The sequence below is a fragment of the Prunus mume genome, linkage group LG5 (assembly GCF_029339155.1).
Source record: "Prunus mume cultivar Tortuosa linkage group LG5, ASM2933915v1, whole genome shotgun sequence".
NCBI classification, from domain to species: Eukaryota; Viridiplantae; Streptophyta; class Magnoliopsida; order Rosales; family Rosaceae; genus Prunus; species Prunus mume.
Window position 1 is genome coordinate 15,364,330 of NC_142702.1, and position 15,520 is coordinate 15,379,849.

The window sequence follows — 15,520 nt, forward strand, 5'->3', positions numbered from 1 at the left end:
ATTCTTTCTAGGATGGTCTTGCTCCTGACTGGCTTGTATCATTGTTGGTAACAGACATGGAGGGTGGGTAGTTGTTTGGATTTTCAGTTTCAGATGCTATGGTACTCTTTTTCCTTGACCGGATTTCCTCCATTGGAGGTTTTTATGGCAAGGTTTTAATGAGGCCACCTCTTGTTGCATCCATGTTTTGATTGCAAATTGTATGGTTGTTGGTTGGAATGAAAGTTTCTTACTCTTTGATAAAAATAAAAAAATAAAAAAAATTCCTCATCACTCAAATGACTCAAAATACTCTTTAAGGGACTAGAAACACACAAACACAAAGTTAAAAATCACAAATTCGAAATTGACCCACCTTATAGATTTTTTCTTCTCTTCCTCCTATTCTACATTCTCTTCCTCACCCAAATTTCATTTCCTTCATCCCCAATCTTATCTTAGTTTAAGAAATTAATATCCTTAGCCTAGACTAGGTGACTTACCTCCAATAGATGAACAACTCATCCCAAAATCAGATTTTTGAAGAGAAAGTAAGAGGGAAGGGGGGAAGAATGAATGTTTGTCTTACACGTTGCCTTTCTTTTTTATTTTTTTTATTTTTTATATAACTCACAATTAAGTTAAATAAATAAATATTATTATTATTATTATGATTAAAAAAAAAATTCCTAGACACTTAGCATCAGAGGGTGATTGGTGGAACCGTGACCATCTATTTAGCGACCACTGCATGTTTCAGTTTCAGGAGATTAGAGTTGTTGTCCACCATGCTAGGCAACCCCAAGTGCAATAGAAAACATACAAAAGTGCGACCTCAAAATCCCCAAGTCCACCATTGAGGAAGGGTTGACTAGGTTTTGATGCACTCTAACTGGTGGTGCAAAAATCGTGCATCAACAATTCTGATGTAGAAGATACTTAACCGATGTGAATGTTCTTAGGGGTGGGCATTAATCCTCCTGAACCGACTAAACTGGCCAAATCAAATCATAATTCCAGGTTTGATTTGGTTTTAACCAAGAAAAAGTCAAACGGTTTAAAAATCGAATCAGACCGTAAATTGTTTGGTTTTGAGCTTTTGCAATATTAGCTTTTAGTTATTGAACTGAACTATGAAATTTTATTGCATGTCGAGTTTTAGGATGGTTTGATAAGCTAGAAAGTAAAGAAAGAAAGAAAAAAACGTAGCAAGTTGTGAATTTTTGTTGTCGCTGTAATTGCATTAACAATGTTGAATTGGGCTTAGCCCAACCTGGCTTAAATTAGTTTAGTTTGGTTCGATTTTTGGCAAAACTAAACCGAACTAAGTCGTTATATTGTAATTGGTTCAGTCGCAATTTTGACGTGAAATCAATCCATGGACCGTGTCCATCATAAATGCTAGTGTGAATGTCTTAATGTGGGGCATTGGGCTTTTATGAAATGTGAGATATTTTATTGACTAAAAATGAGTTTTCCGATCTAAATTTTGTATGTTTGTGACCATTATACTGAAATTTATCTTTTTGCGTGGAATATTCTTTAAAATTAGCAATCGTTTTGCTGTACCTTATTAAACTTAAATCCCACTCGACCAACAGAAAAATCTGAGATTTCGTAATAAAACAATTAACTTAATCGTAAGCCACAAACGTAACGAATCCGGATGTTTGTTGACTTCAAGGAGATGAGCTTTCTGGGACTCTCCATAGACTTGACTTGCAGAACATAGAAATCTTCAGCCGATGTGGTAGTTTCCCTTCACCCATGAAGAACATAGGAATCTTCAGCCGAGTATATAGAATCAAATAAAAACAAGAGGAAATGGAGTTTCAAGGGAAGAAAAAACAAACCAGGCTTTGCTTCTCATTTGTGACCTCTTTGTCCATCCTCGGATACTTGTGTGCTGCAACTAAAGAAATGCATTACGATAGTCGACCCGCAATCGTGGAAGAGGTTCACGTTGGGGTGATTCTTCATATGGAATCCAGGGAAGGAAAGATTGTTCACAGTTGCATTACGACAGCCCTGTCTGATTTCTACCAGATGCATAATAACTACACCACAAGAGTGATTCTACACACTAGAAATTCCAAAGCAAAACCTCTACATGCTCTATCAGCTGGTGAGCCATTCTACACACTACTTGTGTTTTTTACTATATTTTCTTCTATAATTTCAAAATCTTGGCTGAATTTGCTTGCTGTAATCTTGGACTGAGTGTATTTACGCATTTGGCAATAATTCTATTTTTCCTTTTTATAAAGCTTCTAGGAGATTATTTCTTTCCCCACCATATTATAAGAAGTCATCATCAAATTTAATACATTAGTTTCCAGAATAATATGGAAATAATGGCCCAGGAAAGCGGTTTGCGTTTCAATGTGCTTGTTCAACTACTAAACTGCTCTTAATTTCATTATGCCTGTCCTCGTATTGTTTTTTTCTTTTTTCTTTTGATGATTTTGGGGGGAGGGGGGATTCCGACTTGGGACCTCTTCCAACTAAACTAAGAAGAACTAGTTGGTTGCTTCTTCTCATTTTCTTAACTGTGCCTTTGACCAAAACTAGTTAAGCTAAAGCCTTATCGTCAGCAGCTGCCTAAGCTTACTTCGAGAAGAAGTTGTTGCTTCAAGAACTATAGCTGCAGCCTGCAGCTGCAGCTGTTCATATTGCAGCCAAGCTTCTGAAGCCTAGTAAACAAGGTCACAATTTCAAAGCCTCTAAACTTGTCGATTTCTCTGTTGACGTCTGAATTAAATATTGTGGAATTACAAAGTAGTCTCTAAATTAAAGAAACAGAACAGAAAGGCTATATGTGGCAGTCCGTTCTGAATGACAAATTCAGTGTATACCCAATTAATAATGAAAGAAGAAACAACATGATGGATCCAGTGGTAAACAGAGAATAGTTTCTTCTAGGGAAGGTTAATAATCTTAACTCTCATGTAGGCAATACTCTGATTTCAACAAAGCTAAGCTACTTCATTATTATTTGGGGTTTGACATGTGACCTTAACTCTTAGGGATGCATAGGCATGGTATCACTTGCTATATGATAAATACATTTATGGTCATTATATAAGTTGTGTTACACTCTACTTGTTAACCAATGCAGCTCTTAATCTTTTGGATGACGTCCAAGTGCAAGCAATAATTGGTGCACAAACAAGCATGGAAGCAAACCTTTTGGCAGAGTTAGGAGAAGAAGCTAAAGTACCTGTGATGTCTCTTTCTCAACCTAGTCCTTCTCCCTCTCCCTCTAACAAATATCCCTTCTTTGTTGAGATCACACAGGATGAAACTTCTCAAATTATGGGAATCAGTGCCTTGATTGAAAAGTTCGAATGGAGGGATGTTATCCTTATATATGAGAACACGAAATATGGGAGAGACATCATTCCTTCTTTGGTCATTTCCTTACGAGAGAAAAATGTGTACATTTCACATAAAATTTCATTTGCTACCTCCTCAAGAAGTGAACAAATCATTGAAGAACTCCAAAAGCTAATGCAACTGAATACTAAGGTTTTTCTCGTGCACATTTCACATTTGTTTGTGCCTTGCCTTTTCTTAAATGCAAAAAGGTTAGGAATGATGGTTGAAGGTTATGCTTGGATTATGACATCAAGTAGCATGAATTTCTTGCATTCCATGGATTTATCTGTAATTGAGTCAATGCAAGGAGTGGTAGGTTTGAAGTCTCGCATTCCAGCATCAAGAAGCCTCCACAATCTTACTTTAAGATTGAGGAGGAAATTTTACATGGAGGAGGCCAATGTAGAAGTAAGGGAGTTAAGTGCAGATGCAATCTGGGCATATGATGCCACTTGGGCTCTAGCAGAAGCAATTGAGAGGGCAAGGATAGTAAATTCTACAACTAACCAGCCATACACCGAACTAGACCTACCAGATGATATAAGTAATACGAGGTCCTCCGGACATGGAGTTCTGCTTCTTAGAGAGATATTGGAAGGTAGATTTAAAGGTTTAAGTGGCAAAACTCGGTATCCAAATGGGAAACGAAATTCAGGGGCATTTGAAATAGTAAATGTGATAGGGAAAGGGGAGAGAACAGTTGGGCTTTTGCCTTGTGTAGAAGGAAACATAAAGGAGTCCCACCTGCTTCATAGCAAAAGAAAGTTAATTTCCACTGGTGATCTGGAGACAATCATTTGGCCTGGAGGATCAACCACAGTCTTGAAAGGTTCCAAGAGTCAATTGAGTGAAGTAAAACTAAGAATTGGCGTGCCAGTGAAAGTAGGGTTCAAGGAACTTGTGCGCGTGGAACATGATCTTCAGGGCAATAGAACATATGTCACTGGATTTTGTATAGACGTATTCAAAGCTGCAATTGGTGCTCTGCCATATAAAGTACATTACGAGTTTATTCCATTTCAGGATGCCAATGGACATTCTGCTGGGACTTATAATGATCTTGTTCACAAGGTTTATCTCAAGGTACACTTGGTTGTTGGTTTCTGGTATAATGCAAATAATTAATGGCCCAAATCGTAGTAGATTAAATCTACATTCTAAGTAGCTTAAGTTGATAGGGGCAGTGGACAAAACTTAACATGATGATATCCAAGAAACTGATATTGGTTCAAACACACACATAAATATAATGGAATGTGTCTGGTTCGTAGTGTGTTTCTATTAGGTAAGTCTAAATTTTGATCTTGGTAATGGACAAAAAATTTGTTCTGTCTTAGTATATTATTTTTGGTGATTTTTACTTCTTGTTATATACAGAAATTTCTAACTAACTTCATTACTGATTTTCCTTGCCACATATTTGGGTGCGAATAAAATAGAAATACGATGCTGTTGTTGGAGATACGACAATCACATCGAACAGGTCCTTATATGTTGATTTTACAGTACCATATACAGACTTAGGTGTGGGAATGATAGTCCCAAATGAAAAGGAAAACATGTGGATTTTCTTGAAACCTCTTTCTGCAGATCTCTGGATAACAAGTTTGTGTTTCTTTGTGGTAACTGGTTTGGTTGTGTGGCTAATTGAGCGTCCAATTAACCAAGAGTTCCAGGGTTCGCCCTCACAGCAAATTGGAACTATATTCTGGTTCTCCTTCTCAACCCTTGTTTTTGCTCATCGTAAGTGCTCTGTCTCACTTCTTCCAATTATGTAAAAAAAGTCTTCCTGCTAATTAAATGGTCAATGCAGTATTTGTTGAGATCTCTTTTGAGGGGTGATTCATCTCAGGAGTTAAAGCACGTATAAGATTTTAAAACAGATATTTGAAACCATGAGTACCGTTGAATAAAGTTGAGCATTACATCATTCAGATGGACGAATAGAATTAATTCCAGTTTATCATAAGGTTTTATTAGATTGACGCAGAAAATATTCTCGGATTAAGGAGATAGGGATGTGAATGACACTACTGATGTTCTTTAATTGTGAACTAGTAAAACACATGAAGCTGAAATTTTGTCTGTGTGTTGCAGGGGAGAAGCTGTCAAACAACTTGGCAAAATTTGTAGTGATCGTGTGGCTGTTTGTAGTGCTTATATTGAATTCCAGTTACACTGCAACTTTAGCTTCAATGATGACAGTAAAACAGATACAATTCAACTCAAAAGTGAACTCTATAGGTTACCAAATAGGTACATTCACCAAAGGACCTATAGACTTGAATTTCAAAGGACTCAAGCAATTCATTCATTCGGAAGAAGAATATGCTGATGCTTTATCACGAGGAAGTAAGCATGGTGGTGCTTCTGCTATCATTGACGAGATTCCGTATATCAAGATCTTTCTAGCGAAGTATTCTGCTAAGTACTCCATGATTAAAACCAAGTCTACCACCAATGGTTTTGCCTTTGTGAGTAATCTCTCTAAAAAAATTGATTACTTTCATTTTGTGGTTATAGTTAGAAAGATATAAATTAGTTAAGCTTTTGTAGAAAAAAGGAATTTCAAAAGGTATAGTTCTATAAGCTGATTAGTTTGTTGCTCATCTTTTGCATGTAGGTTTTCCCTAAAGGTTCCAAATTAGTTCATGACATATCAAGGCAAATTGAAACTTTGAGAGAAGAAGGAAAGCTTTTAGAAATGGAAGAATCCTGGTTTCAGAGTAAAACAACTCTTATGTACGAGGACAAAAGCAATCCCAATACTCTTAACCTCAACAGTTTTCGTGGATTATTCCTTGTTAGTGGGGTTTCTTCAGCTTCTGCTCTTTTCCTATTCAAAGTTTTCTCACTTAAAGTTGGAGACATGATCCGTGGACAACAGCAGCGTATAAGAATGTTCTTCCTAAATATGGCATTCCAATGAAAATGAAGAAGACTTTACAAGATCACCAGAAGCACACTATAATACATGCTGCTATGTACAGGAATTCTCTAGAGAGGTTAATTGCAAATTAGAGAAGTGCAATTATAATCGGTGAATATGTGGTTGAGCACATATCGACCGCCATCTCAACCTGTATTGTTGGAAATCAGGAAGTTATTTAGTTTCCTTTTATGTATAGATTGTAATTTATTGTAATTGATTTAGGAGTAGACTCCAAGTAACCTAGTATTCTGTGGGAGCAAATTTTCCCACGAGAATATTCGATTGGAAAGATTCCCCTTTCTTCTTCGCCTCCTCTTTTTCCCTGCAAAATAGAACAAATAAGAGGACCACACCCGGGGGGTGTTGGCCAAAGGCCCTCCTATGCCTAAATTAGTTCAATTGAATCATATAGAAAACAATAGCTAAGAGGGTATGGAGATATGTTTATGGTGTAAACCGGGCAGCCGGGGCCTTATGTAAACGAGAGAGAGAGAGAGAGAGAGAGAGAGGAGGTGGCTAGGGTTTGTGAGAGGAATTTTCTGCAGAGTTTCAGTACAGATTTCCGACATACCTCAACCCTTAAGTGTGGCCATCCTTTTATAGTGGTCTCGGAGGCTAGGGTTTCAGAGGAATAATTCTGTAGATGGAAAGGAATTATTCCTCCCCGATTTGGAATTGATTTGATTAATTAGGGATTTGATTTATTAGGGTAAATCAAATCCCCAATTGTGGTAGGTATCGAATCAATTCCTAATTTAATTAGGTAACTCCTCATTTAATTGGGAATTGTGGTAGGAATCAAATCAATTCTCAACCTAATTTGGTAACATTCCATTTAATTGGGTAATCCTCAATTAAATTGAGTAACTCCCAATTAGGTTAAATAATTCCCAATTAGGTCAAATAATCCCCAAATGGAAGGAATTATTTGACCTAGGGTTCTGATTTAATTTGGTTCCCACATATTCCTTGTAGGGTTTGTAACTCTTTGAATAAATACTTAGCCTTTTGGCTCTATCAATACAACGGAGAAATATTCTTCTCAACATAGTCTTCAATTTGACATAGTATCAGAGCACCAATTCTAGGTGTCTCTTTGTTTACAAACCCTAGTTGTCTAAGCCTCCATGGGTGACACTAGCCAAACCTCCCAAACATAGACCAAAACCTCCAACATAGAAACCAAACCCTCTCCCACACAACCCATGGATCATACTGATCCTTACTTCTTGCAGTCCTCGGATCATCTGGGACTTGTTATTGTTGCCTAACTTCTTGATGGAGATGACTACAGCACGTGGCGCCGCACCATCACCATTAGGCTTAATGCCAAAAACAAATTAGGATTTGTTGATGGCACCATCAAATCTCTCTCTGATAAAAATCCCGAATACTCATTATGGCACCACTACAACAATATGGTGATCGCTTGATTGTTGAATGCTTTCACACTAGCCCTTGCTAATAGTGTCATCTATGCTGACACCCCTGCTGAAGCTGCAGGATCAATTCTCTCTTGGTAACCTCACCTGTATTTTTCAGATTCGGAGGACCATCGCCGAACACAAACAAGGACAGTAGACCATTTGTCAATAATACACAAATTTGAAATCCTTTTGAGATGAATTGGGTTCTTATCCATCCGTATCACACTGCACCTATGAACCTTGAAGGTGTTGCGATCATGCGAAGATGAAGAGCAATTCATACAGTTTTTGATGGGTATTAATGACTCATACAGAGCCATTCGAGTCCAAATTTTGCTAATGCAAATTGTCCCGTCTATCAAGAAGGCTTATTCTATGATTATCCAGGAGGAACAACAACATGAAGTGGGAGAAAACACTCCGTTTGAAGTTTCCCATGCCATGAACATGAGCAACAAGTCATACAAGCCCCCTGGCTCCTTCTCTTCCAGCAACTCCAAAGCGCAAGAGACCAACACTTCCAAACATACTTCCTAAAGAAGCAATTCATGCAAACCTCTCTTTTGTACCTATTCTGAGGACACCACCCATCTGGTTGACATGTGTTTTTATCTACTTAGTTTTCCTCTTTGGCACAAGCTTCATGGCAAAGATGTCAAGCCACCCAATCGCTCCAAGAAACCCTCTATGGCAAATCAGACACAATCCACTAAAGAAAGGTTCAAATTCTCCGTTAAGGAGCCTGCACAACTCAAGTCTTTGCTTCGTGATGGTAAACCCTGTGCTAATTTCACAGGTAAAATACCTATTTTTTGTGCCCTCACAAGCTCATCATCCACACATCCTTGGATACTTGATAGTGGAGCCATTAACCACATTGCACCTTGCTCCAGGCTATCCATCACCACCCTACTCAACTCCACTGTTGATCTTCCTAATGGGTCTCATGCCAAAATTAGTGGCCTTGGTTTCTCCTTTCTTGGTCCAAATTTATTTGTTGATGGAGTTCTTTGTGTGCCTTCCTTTCATGTTAACTCACTTTATGATAGCAAACTTACATCTCGTCTCAACTGTTCTATTCACTTATTCCCTACCTTTTTTGTCTTACAAGACCTGGCTTTGAAGAGGATGATTGGCCTGGGGAAACAAGTTAATGGATTGTAGTACTTGCTCATGAAAGAGAACACCACCATTCCACCATCCACATCCAACACCACCACATGCCATCTCAACCACAAAACTGCAGCTCTCTGGCATCAATGCTTGGGACATCCCTCCCAAGAACCATCCAAACTTTTGTCTCAAACAATTTCTAAAATTGCATTTGATTTACACCATCATTATGATGTATGTCCTTTAGCCAAGCAAACTTATTTGCCCTTTTCTTCCAGTTCAATATATGGGGTCCCCAAAGCATTGCATCTCATCCGAGTACACGATACTTTCTCACAATTGTTGATGATTACTCACGCTACACTTGGCTTCACCTTATGTATCACAAATCTGACACACAACGCATTCTCAAGAATTTCTTTGCCTATATTCACAATCACTTTCATTCTTCTATCAAAACTGTCCGGTCTAACAATGGGACTGAATTTGTATCTATGACTTCCTTCTTTGATGAACATAACATCACTTTTCACCACTCGTGTCCTTCTACTCCACAACAAAATGGAGTAGTTAAACGCAAACATCGACACTTACTCAATGACAGTCGAGCCCTATAATTTCGAGCTCAACTTCCTCTCCATTTTTGGGGAGAGAGTGTTCTTACCACTACCTATCTCATCAATCGCCTTCCTACACCTACCCTCAACAACAAAATTACCCTATGAAATCCTCCATAAAAAACGTCCCACATATGCTCATCTTAGGCCCTTTGGGAGTCTTTGTTATGCTTACCAACACCACGTCTTCTTCCAAATTTGCACCTAAGGCTCATCGGTGTGTCTTTGTGGGATCCATTGGGACAAAAAGCTTATCGCGTTTATGACCTTTCCACCCACAAACTTTTTTCAAGTCATGATGTTGTGTTTCATGAACATGTCTTTCCTTACCATACTTCCTCCTCCCTATCACCACATATCGCTTCCGCACCTTTTCCAAATCCTTTTACCAAAAACTTTAACCTTGAAACACAACCATACCCCACACAAAATGCACCTAGACCCGAACCGATCAATTGCCCTTCCTCAAGGAATCGATCATTTTTTTTCCAGAGAGCACTGGGACTCTCAAAACACCGATGCAATCGATCACTCATCTCAAGACGATCGATCAATTTCTGACAAAGAGCACTCAAGCTCTCCCATCTTCGATGCGATAAAGACTGCCCCTTTCTGACGATCGATCGCTTCATGGCGCCAAACCTATTCCGGACTCCTTTTTACCCAAAAAACGTCATTTCCTCTCCTCCACTTCGTTGTAGCCAACGTGTCTCTCAACCTTCCGTTCTCTTACATGATTTCCATTGCAATCAAGCCACAAATAGGCCATCATCTTTCAAGAAATCAGGTACATGTTTTCCCTTGTCCAATTACATTTCTTATGCTTCGTTATCTCCTTCACACAAGGCTTTTGTTAACATTATTTCAAGTGATTTTGAGCCCACTTCTTATGCTCAGGCTACACTAGAATATCATTAATGTGCCGCTATGGATGCCTAATTACGTGCTCTTGCCCAACAAAACACTTGGTCTTTGGTTCCTCTCCCATCAGGAAATCGTGCGATTGGCAGTCATAGGTGTATCGGATCAAGTATAATTCTGATGGTTCCATTGAGCGTTACAAAGCTCATCTTGTTACCAAAGGCTTTACTCAGCGAGAAGGCCTTGATTATACAGAAACCTTTGCTCCGGTTGTGAAGTTGATCACCGTCCATTGTTTACTGGCTCTTGCTTCTATTCATCAGTGGCCTCTTTATCAGATGGATGTTAACAATGTTTTTCTCCATAGTGATCTCCATGAAGAATTTTACATGACTCGTCCTCCGAGCCTTTGTCGATAGGGGGAGAGTAATTTGGTTTGTCGACTACACAAGTCCCTATATGGTCTCAAACAAGCCCCTCGTAATTGGTTTCACAAGTTTTCTATTGCCTTTAGAAAGCAGGATTCACACAATCCCTTTCAGACTATTCTGTCTTCACTCATACTTATGGTACATCATTTACTACTGTTTTAATCTATGTTGATGACATAGTGATCACAGGCAATGATGAGAGTGCTATATAGAATTTAAAGTATTTTCTTCATAATTAGTTTCATATAAAAGATTTGGGCCATTTGAAGTACTTTCTTGGGCTAGAGATTGCAAGATCAAAGGCGGGAATTGCGATCTCTCAACTACAGTACACACTAGATATTCTTGATATGCAACTATTCTAGGTGCTCAACCAGTAGACTTTCAATGGAGCAAAACTTGAAGCTCACAACTAGTAATGGTGAAGTTCTCAATAATCCTTCACAATTTAGACGATTGGCGGAGAGTTCAATCTATCTTACCATCACTAGACCAGAGATTACTTATGCAGTCAATATTCTGAGCCAATTTATGCATCTACCAAGGAAACCACATTTGGATGCCACCTTACGTGTTTTTCGTTATTTGAAAGGTGATCCAAGTCAAGGATTACTCTTCTCTTCAAAGAGTAAGTTACATTTGATAGGTTATTGTGATTCTAATTAGGGCTGTGCGGTTGGACCGCAAATACCGAAAACTGGCGGTTTCCGACCGATACTTCCGGTCGGCAAACCGTTGCCTTTTCCGGTCAATAACCGGTTGTGATTGGACAACCGAACCGAAATACTGTGGATGCGGCTGTGGTTGCAGGATACCAAAGCCGTCGGCAACCGCAACCGACCAAAATATATATATATATATATATTTGTACACCTGCCAAAGAAGCTAGAGGTTGAGATCAACTCTCCCTCATTTCATTTCATTCCCTTCGAATTCAAACCCTAGCCATCTCTGAATTTCCTCCTCTCCTCGTCTTCCCTTTGAATCTAAGAAACAAAGAGTACAAAACCCCCACCAAGCCAAGCAAAAAAATGGAACAGAGAGAGGGTGTAGCTTTGGTGATGGAAGAAGGAGGAAAGAATGAGGAAGAAGAAGAAAAAAAAAAAAAAAAAGAGAAACGCAGAGCAAATAGAAGGAAAGAAAAAGTAGAGATATATTTCTATCTGCCGTTGCGTTTTCTTCTCCCTTTCTTGATATTTTATACTATATTTTAATATTCTAATGGGGAAATGGACAAATGGACAAATGGAGTGATGTAATGAATTTTAAATTCTAAATATTAACAACTTTTGACTGTCAATAGATTTTTTAATATTTTAAATACAAATTTATAAATAAACCCAATCCTAGACATGTATTTATAAAAAAACCCAAGCACTATTTAAACATAGAAACACACCCAAAATCAACCCCAAAGTCAACTTTTTGAGTGTGTTTATAAATGGGTTTTGAGTGTGTATAATGATGGGTTTTGGGTGTGTTTATAAAGTGTTTTGGGTGTTGGGTTTTTTTATAATTTCAACCTCCATTTTGGGTGTTTTAGTGAAACTCCCTATTTTAAATGGGTGTTAATTAATGCCCGAGGCATTCCCGAGGTTTCCTTTCACTGCCCAAGGAAACCAAAAACCAAAAGCCTTCTTCCTCATCTTCTTCTTCCCCTCTCTAACTCATCTCTCTCTCCCCTCGCTTTTCTCTAACTCCTCTCTGGTTCTTAGGTGATAAACTAAATCTGTTTTTATTTTTTAAATTTCTCTCTCCCTCCTTCTCTGTGGTTGTGATGAATGAAGGTTATTTCTCTCTCTATCTCCCTCTTGTTTTTTGCAGGTTTGTTCTTCCAGGTTTGGTAGCCGACCGATACCGCAACCACCCACGGTAACCGTCTTTGTGCGGTGCGGCGTTGGTTTGGATTTTGGCTAAACCGCAGGTAGTCGGCCGGTAAATGGTTTCTTTGTTTCGGTGTGGTTACCGCACCGAAAACACCCCTAATTCTAATTGGCAAAACTTGCCTCATGACGAGAAGATCCACTTCAGGCTACTATGGTTTTCTTGGAGATTCACTCATATCATAGAAGACAAAGAAACAGAAAACAGTTTCTCATTCATCTGCTGCAGCAGAATGTTGTTCCATGGCAGCTGCTACTTGTGAGCTGACTTGGTTGCGATATGTTCTGAAAGATCTATGAGTTACCAATCTAGGTCCTGCAAAGTTCATTTGTTACTATCATGCAGCCCTTTCTATTACCGCCAATCCCGTTTATCATAAACGAACGAAACATATCGAGATTGATTGTCATGTGGTTCTGGAGAAGATTCAAGCCGGACAGATAGAGCTACCTCATTCGTTCCATCTGCAGCTTAGGTAGCAGATTTGTTCACCAAAACCCTTGGAAGTAATGCTTTCCACAATCTTGTGTGCAAGTTGAGCATTCTCGATATCCATGCTCTAACTTGAGGGGGAGTGTTGGAAAAGTTATTTAGTTTCCTTTTATGTATTGATTGTAATTGACTTAGGAGTAGCCTCCAAGTAACCTAGTATTCCTTGTAGGGTTTGTAACTCTTTATATAAATACTTAGCCTTTTGGCTCTATCAATACAACGGAGAAATATTCTTCTCAGCAGTCTTCAATTTGACATGTATTGACCACCGGTTAACTGCAATTTTTAATTTTCAATTAACATCTCTAGAGAAGGCGGATACGTTTACATACATATATGGGTGTGCACACTAGTATATTTCGATGTGTGCATGAGGTTGTAGCTTTGCGCAGAAATAGTAGTCTTGTAAAGCCAATAAGGTTTATTTTAATATTTAGGTTAGGAACTGAGTCGCTTTAATCAATCTTGAATGGTGATTTGTATTGCTAATTAAGGTTGCTTTTGAGGGTAGAAACTGGGTCACTTTTAACGACAAATTCCCCCTAACTAAGCTCAAGGATTTTAGAAACCTTCCCATTTCTTGTGTTATTGGGAATTCTACAATTTAGAAAGCATTATTTCTTGATTATGGAGCTAGTGTGAGTTGAAACATAATCTCTATAACATTGGAATTTGCCGACGGATCTGTGAAACGTCCTCGTGGTTTTGTTGAAGCTGTTAAACCAGTATCGTTTGTAATGAAGTAATTTTTGCCCAATATAGTCATGCCCTTTATGTATATTGGGGTCGTATATCCCCATTATAAGAAAGTTTTTTACAAGTGGGGCATTTTTTTGGTACAGAAGAATTGTGGTCATAATTCCTTCCTACCAGTATTGAACGACTATATATGGAACTTTGAGTTGCTTGAAGTCAAACACCAATTTCCATAGGCGATGTTATTCTGGAAGAAACATACAGGAAATATATATGAAAGTTTGGATTTCCATAGTTTTGAATATTAAAACTTGGATTCTTAATGTATAGTATTATGATAACAATACGATAGTGAATAAAATTAAAATAACCAAGATGACATGCATTAAGTTTTCTTTATTATTCAACATCACTGACTTGCATTAATTTTAGGGGTTCTTAGAACAAGGTCCAAAATGATTAGTTGTCATTGAGTTTAGTCCACACGTTTTTTATATAAGATGTAGGTCCTTTGACTTTTATTACACTTTTTATTGTGTCGATTTTACCATTTGAGGTAAATAAGGAAAACATTGAAAATCTAAATTTAATAAATTATTTACTTGTAATTGAATTTCAGATTTTAAATTTTGAATTCTTTCATTGATAATATTTATTACCTAATATATGGGTAAAATACAAGTTAATCAATGAAAGTAAAGACCCACATATTATACTAATCGATTAGACAAGCACCCACATTAAATTATGTACGTAACATATAAGTAAATAGTGTTCTTATTAGCAACGAAAAAAAAAACTTAAGTGATAAATCGTGTTATCTATAAGTCATGAACATAAATTAGAATACTACCTATAAGTTAGAAACATAAATTAGAAGGCTACCTATAAGTCAGATACAAAAATAGACAAATAAAATTGTATGTTACCTATAAAAAAAATATGTACATAAAATACTATTATTCATTGTCTAAAATATGAAAAAATAAAAAACACACACACACACACACACACACACACACATATATATATATATATACCTATGCAATACCCAATAAGCAATAGGACAATATACCTACACCATAGGATAATATATCTATGAAAATATATACTATACCTCTACCATAGGGTGAACAAAAATAAAAATAATTACCTACAACTTTTCGAAGAAAACGGAAGGGAAAAGGAATCTTGTAACATGGAATGCTATGATCTTGGGTCACATTCATGTTAAATAAAATCTTGTATGTGCAATAATAGAATCCATGTTAAATAGGAATTTGCAAAAGTCAAGTAAAAAAAAATGAAGGGCCGATAGTTACATTCAAAATGTAATTATTCATTTAATTATGATCAAATCTAATCATTAATGACCTATATCATCTTACCCGTTTTAGACAATAGGGATATAATAGGAACAAAAAATTTAAATGCAAATCAATTAAATACGAAAGTTTGAATCAACAAGTTAAAAATAGAATGTAATCTACATGGCAAACTAGTCAAAGAACTTGCATCAACAAACAATAATTCAAGGACTAAACCCAACTATTGGTTGGATTTTTGGATCTTGATCAACTTTTCTATTAATTTTAAACATACAAACTAATAATATCATAAAATAAAAAAATTTGAGAAAGAAAATTCATTCGTGGAACCAAAGGCGTACAAAGATACAGTGACCTCGTTAAAACCTTCCTAGGAATTAAG

General features: G+C 37.3%; 1 protein-coding gene across 1 annotated transcript; it reads left to right on the top strand.

Moving 5' to 3' along the window:
- The first annotated feature begins 1,647 nt into the window (after positions 1 to 1,647).
- On the top strand, positions 1,648 to 6,596 carry LOC148917095 (glutamate receptor 1.4-like). Its single transcript, XM_089053608.1, has 5 exons — positions 1,648 to 2,104; positions 3,098 to 4,440; positions 4,797 to 5,100; positions 5,455 to 5,831; positions 5,981 to 6,596. The coding sequence occupies exons 1-5, from the start codon at positions 1,804 to 1,806 to the stop codon at positions 6,284 to 6,286; spliced, it is 2,631 nt and encodes an 876-aa protein (XP_088909734.1). The 5' UTR covers positions 1,648 to 1,803; the 3' UTR covers positions 6,287 to 6,596.
- The last annotated feature ends 8,924 nt before the right edge of the window (positions 6,597 to 15,520 follow it).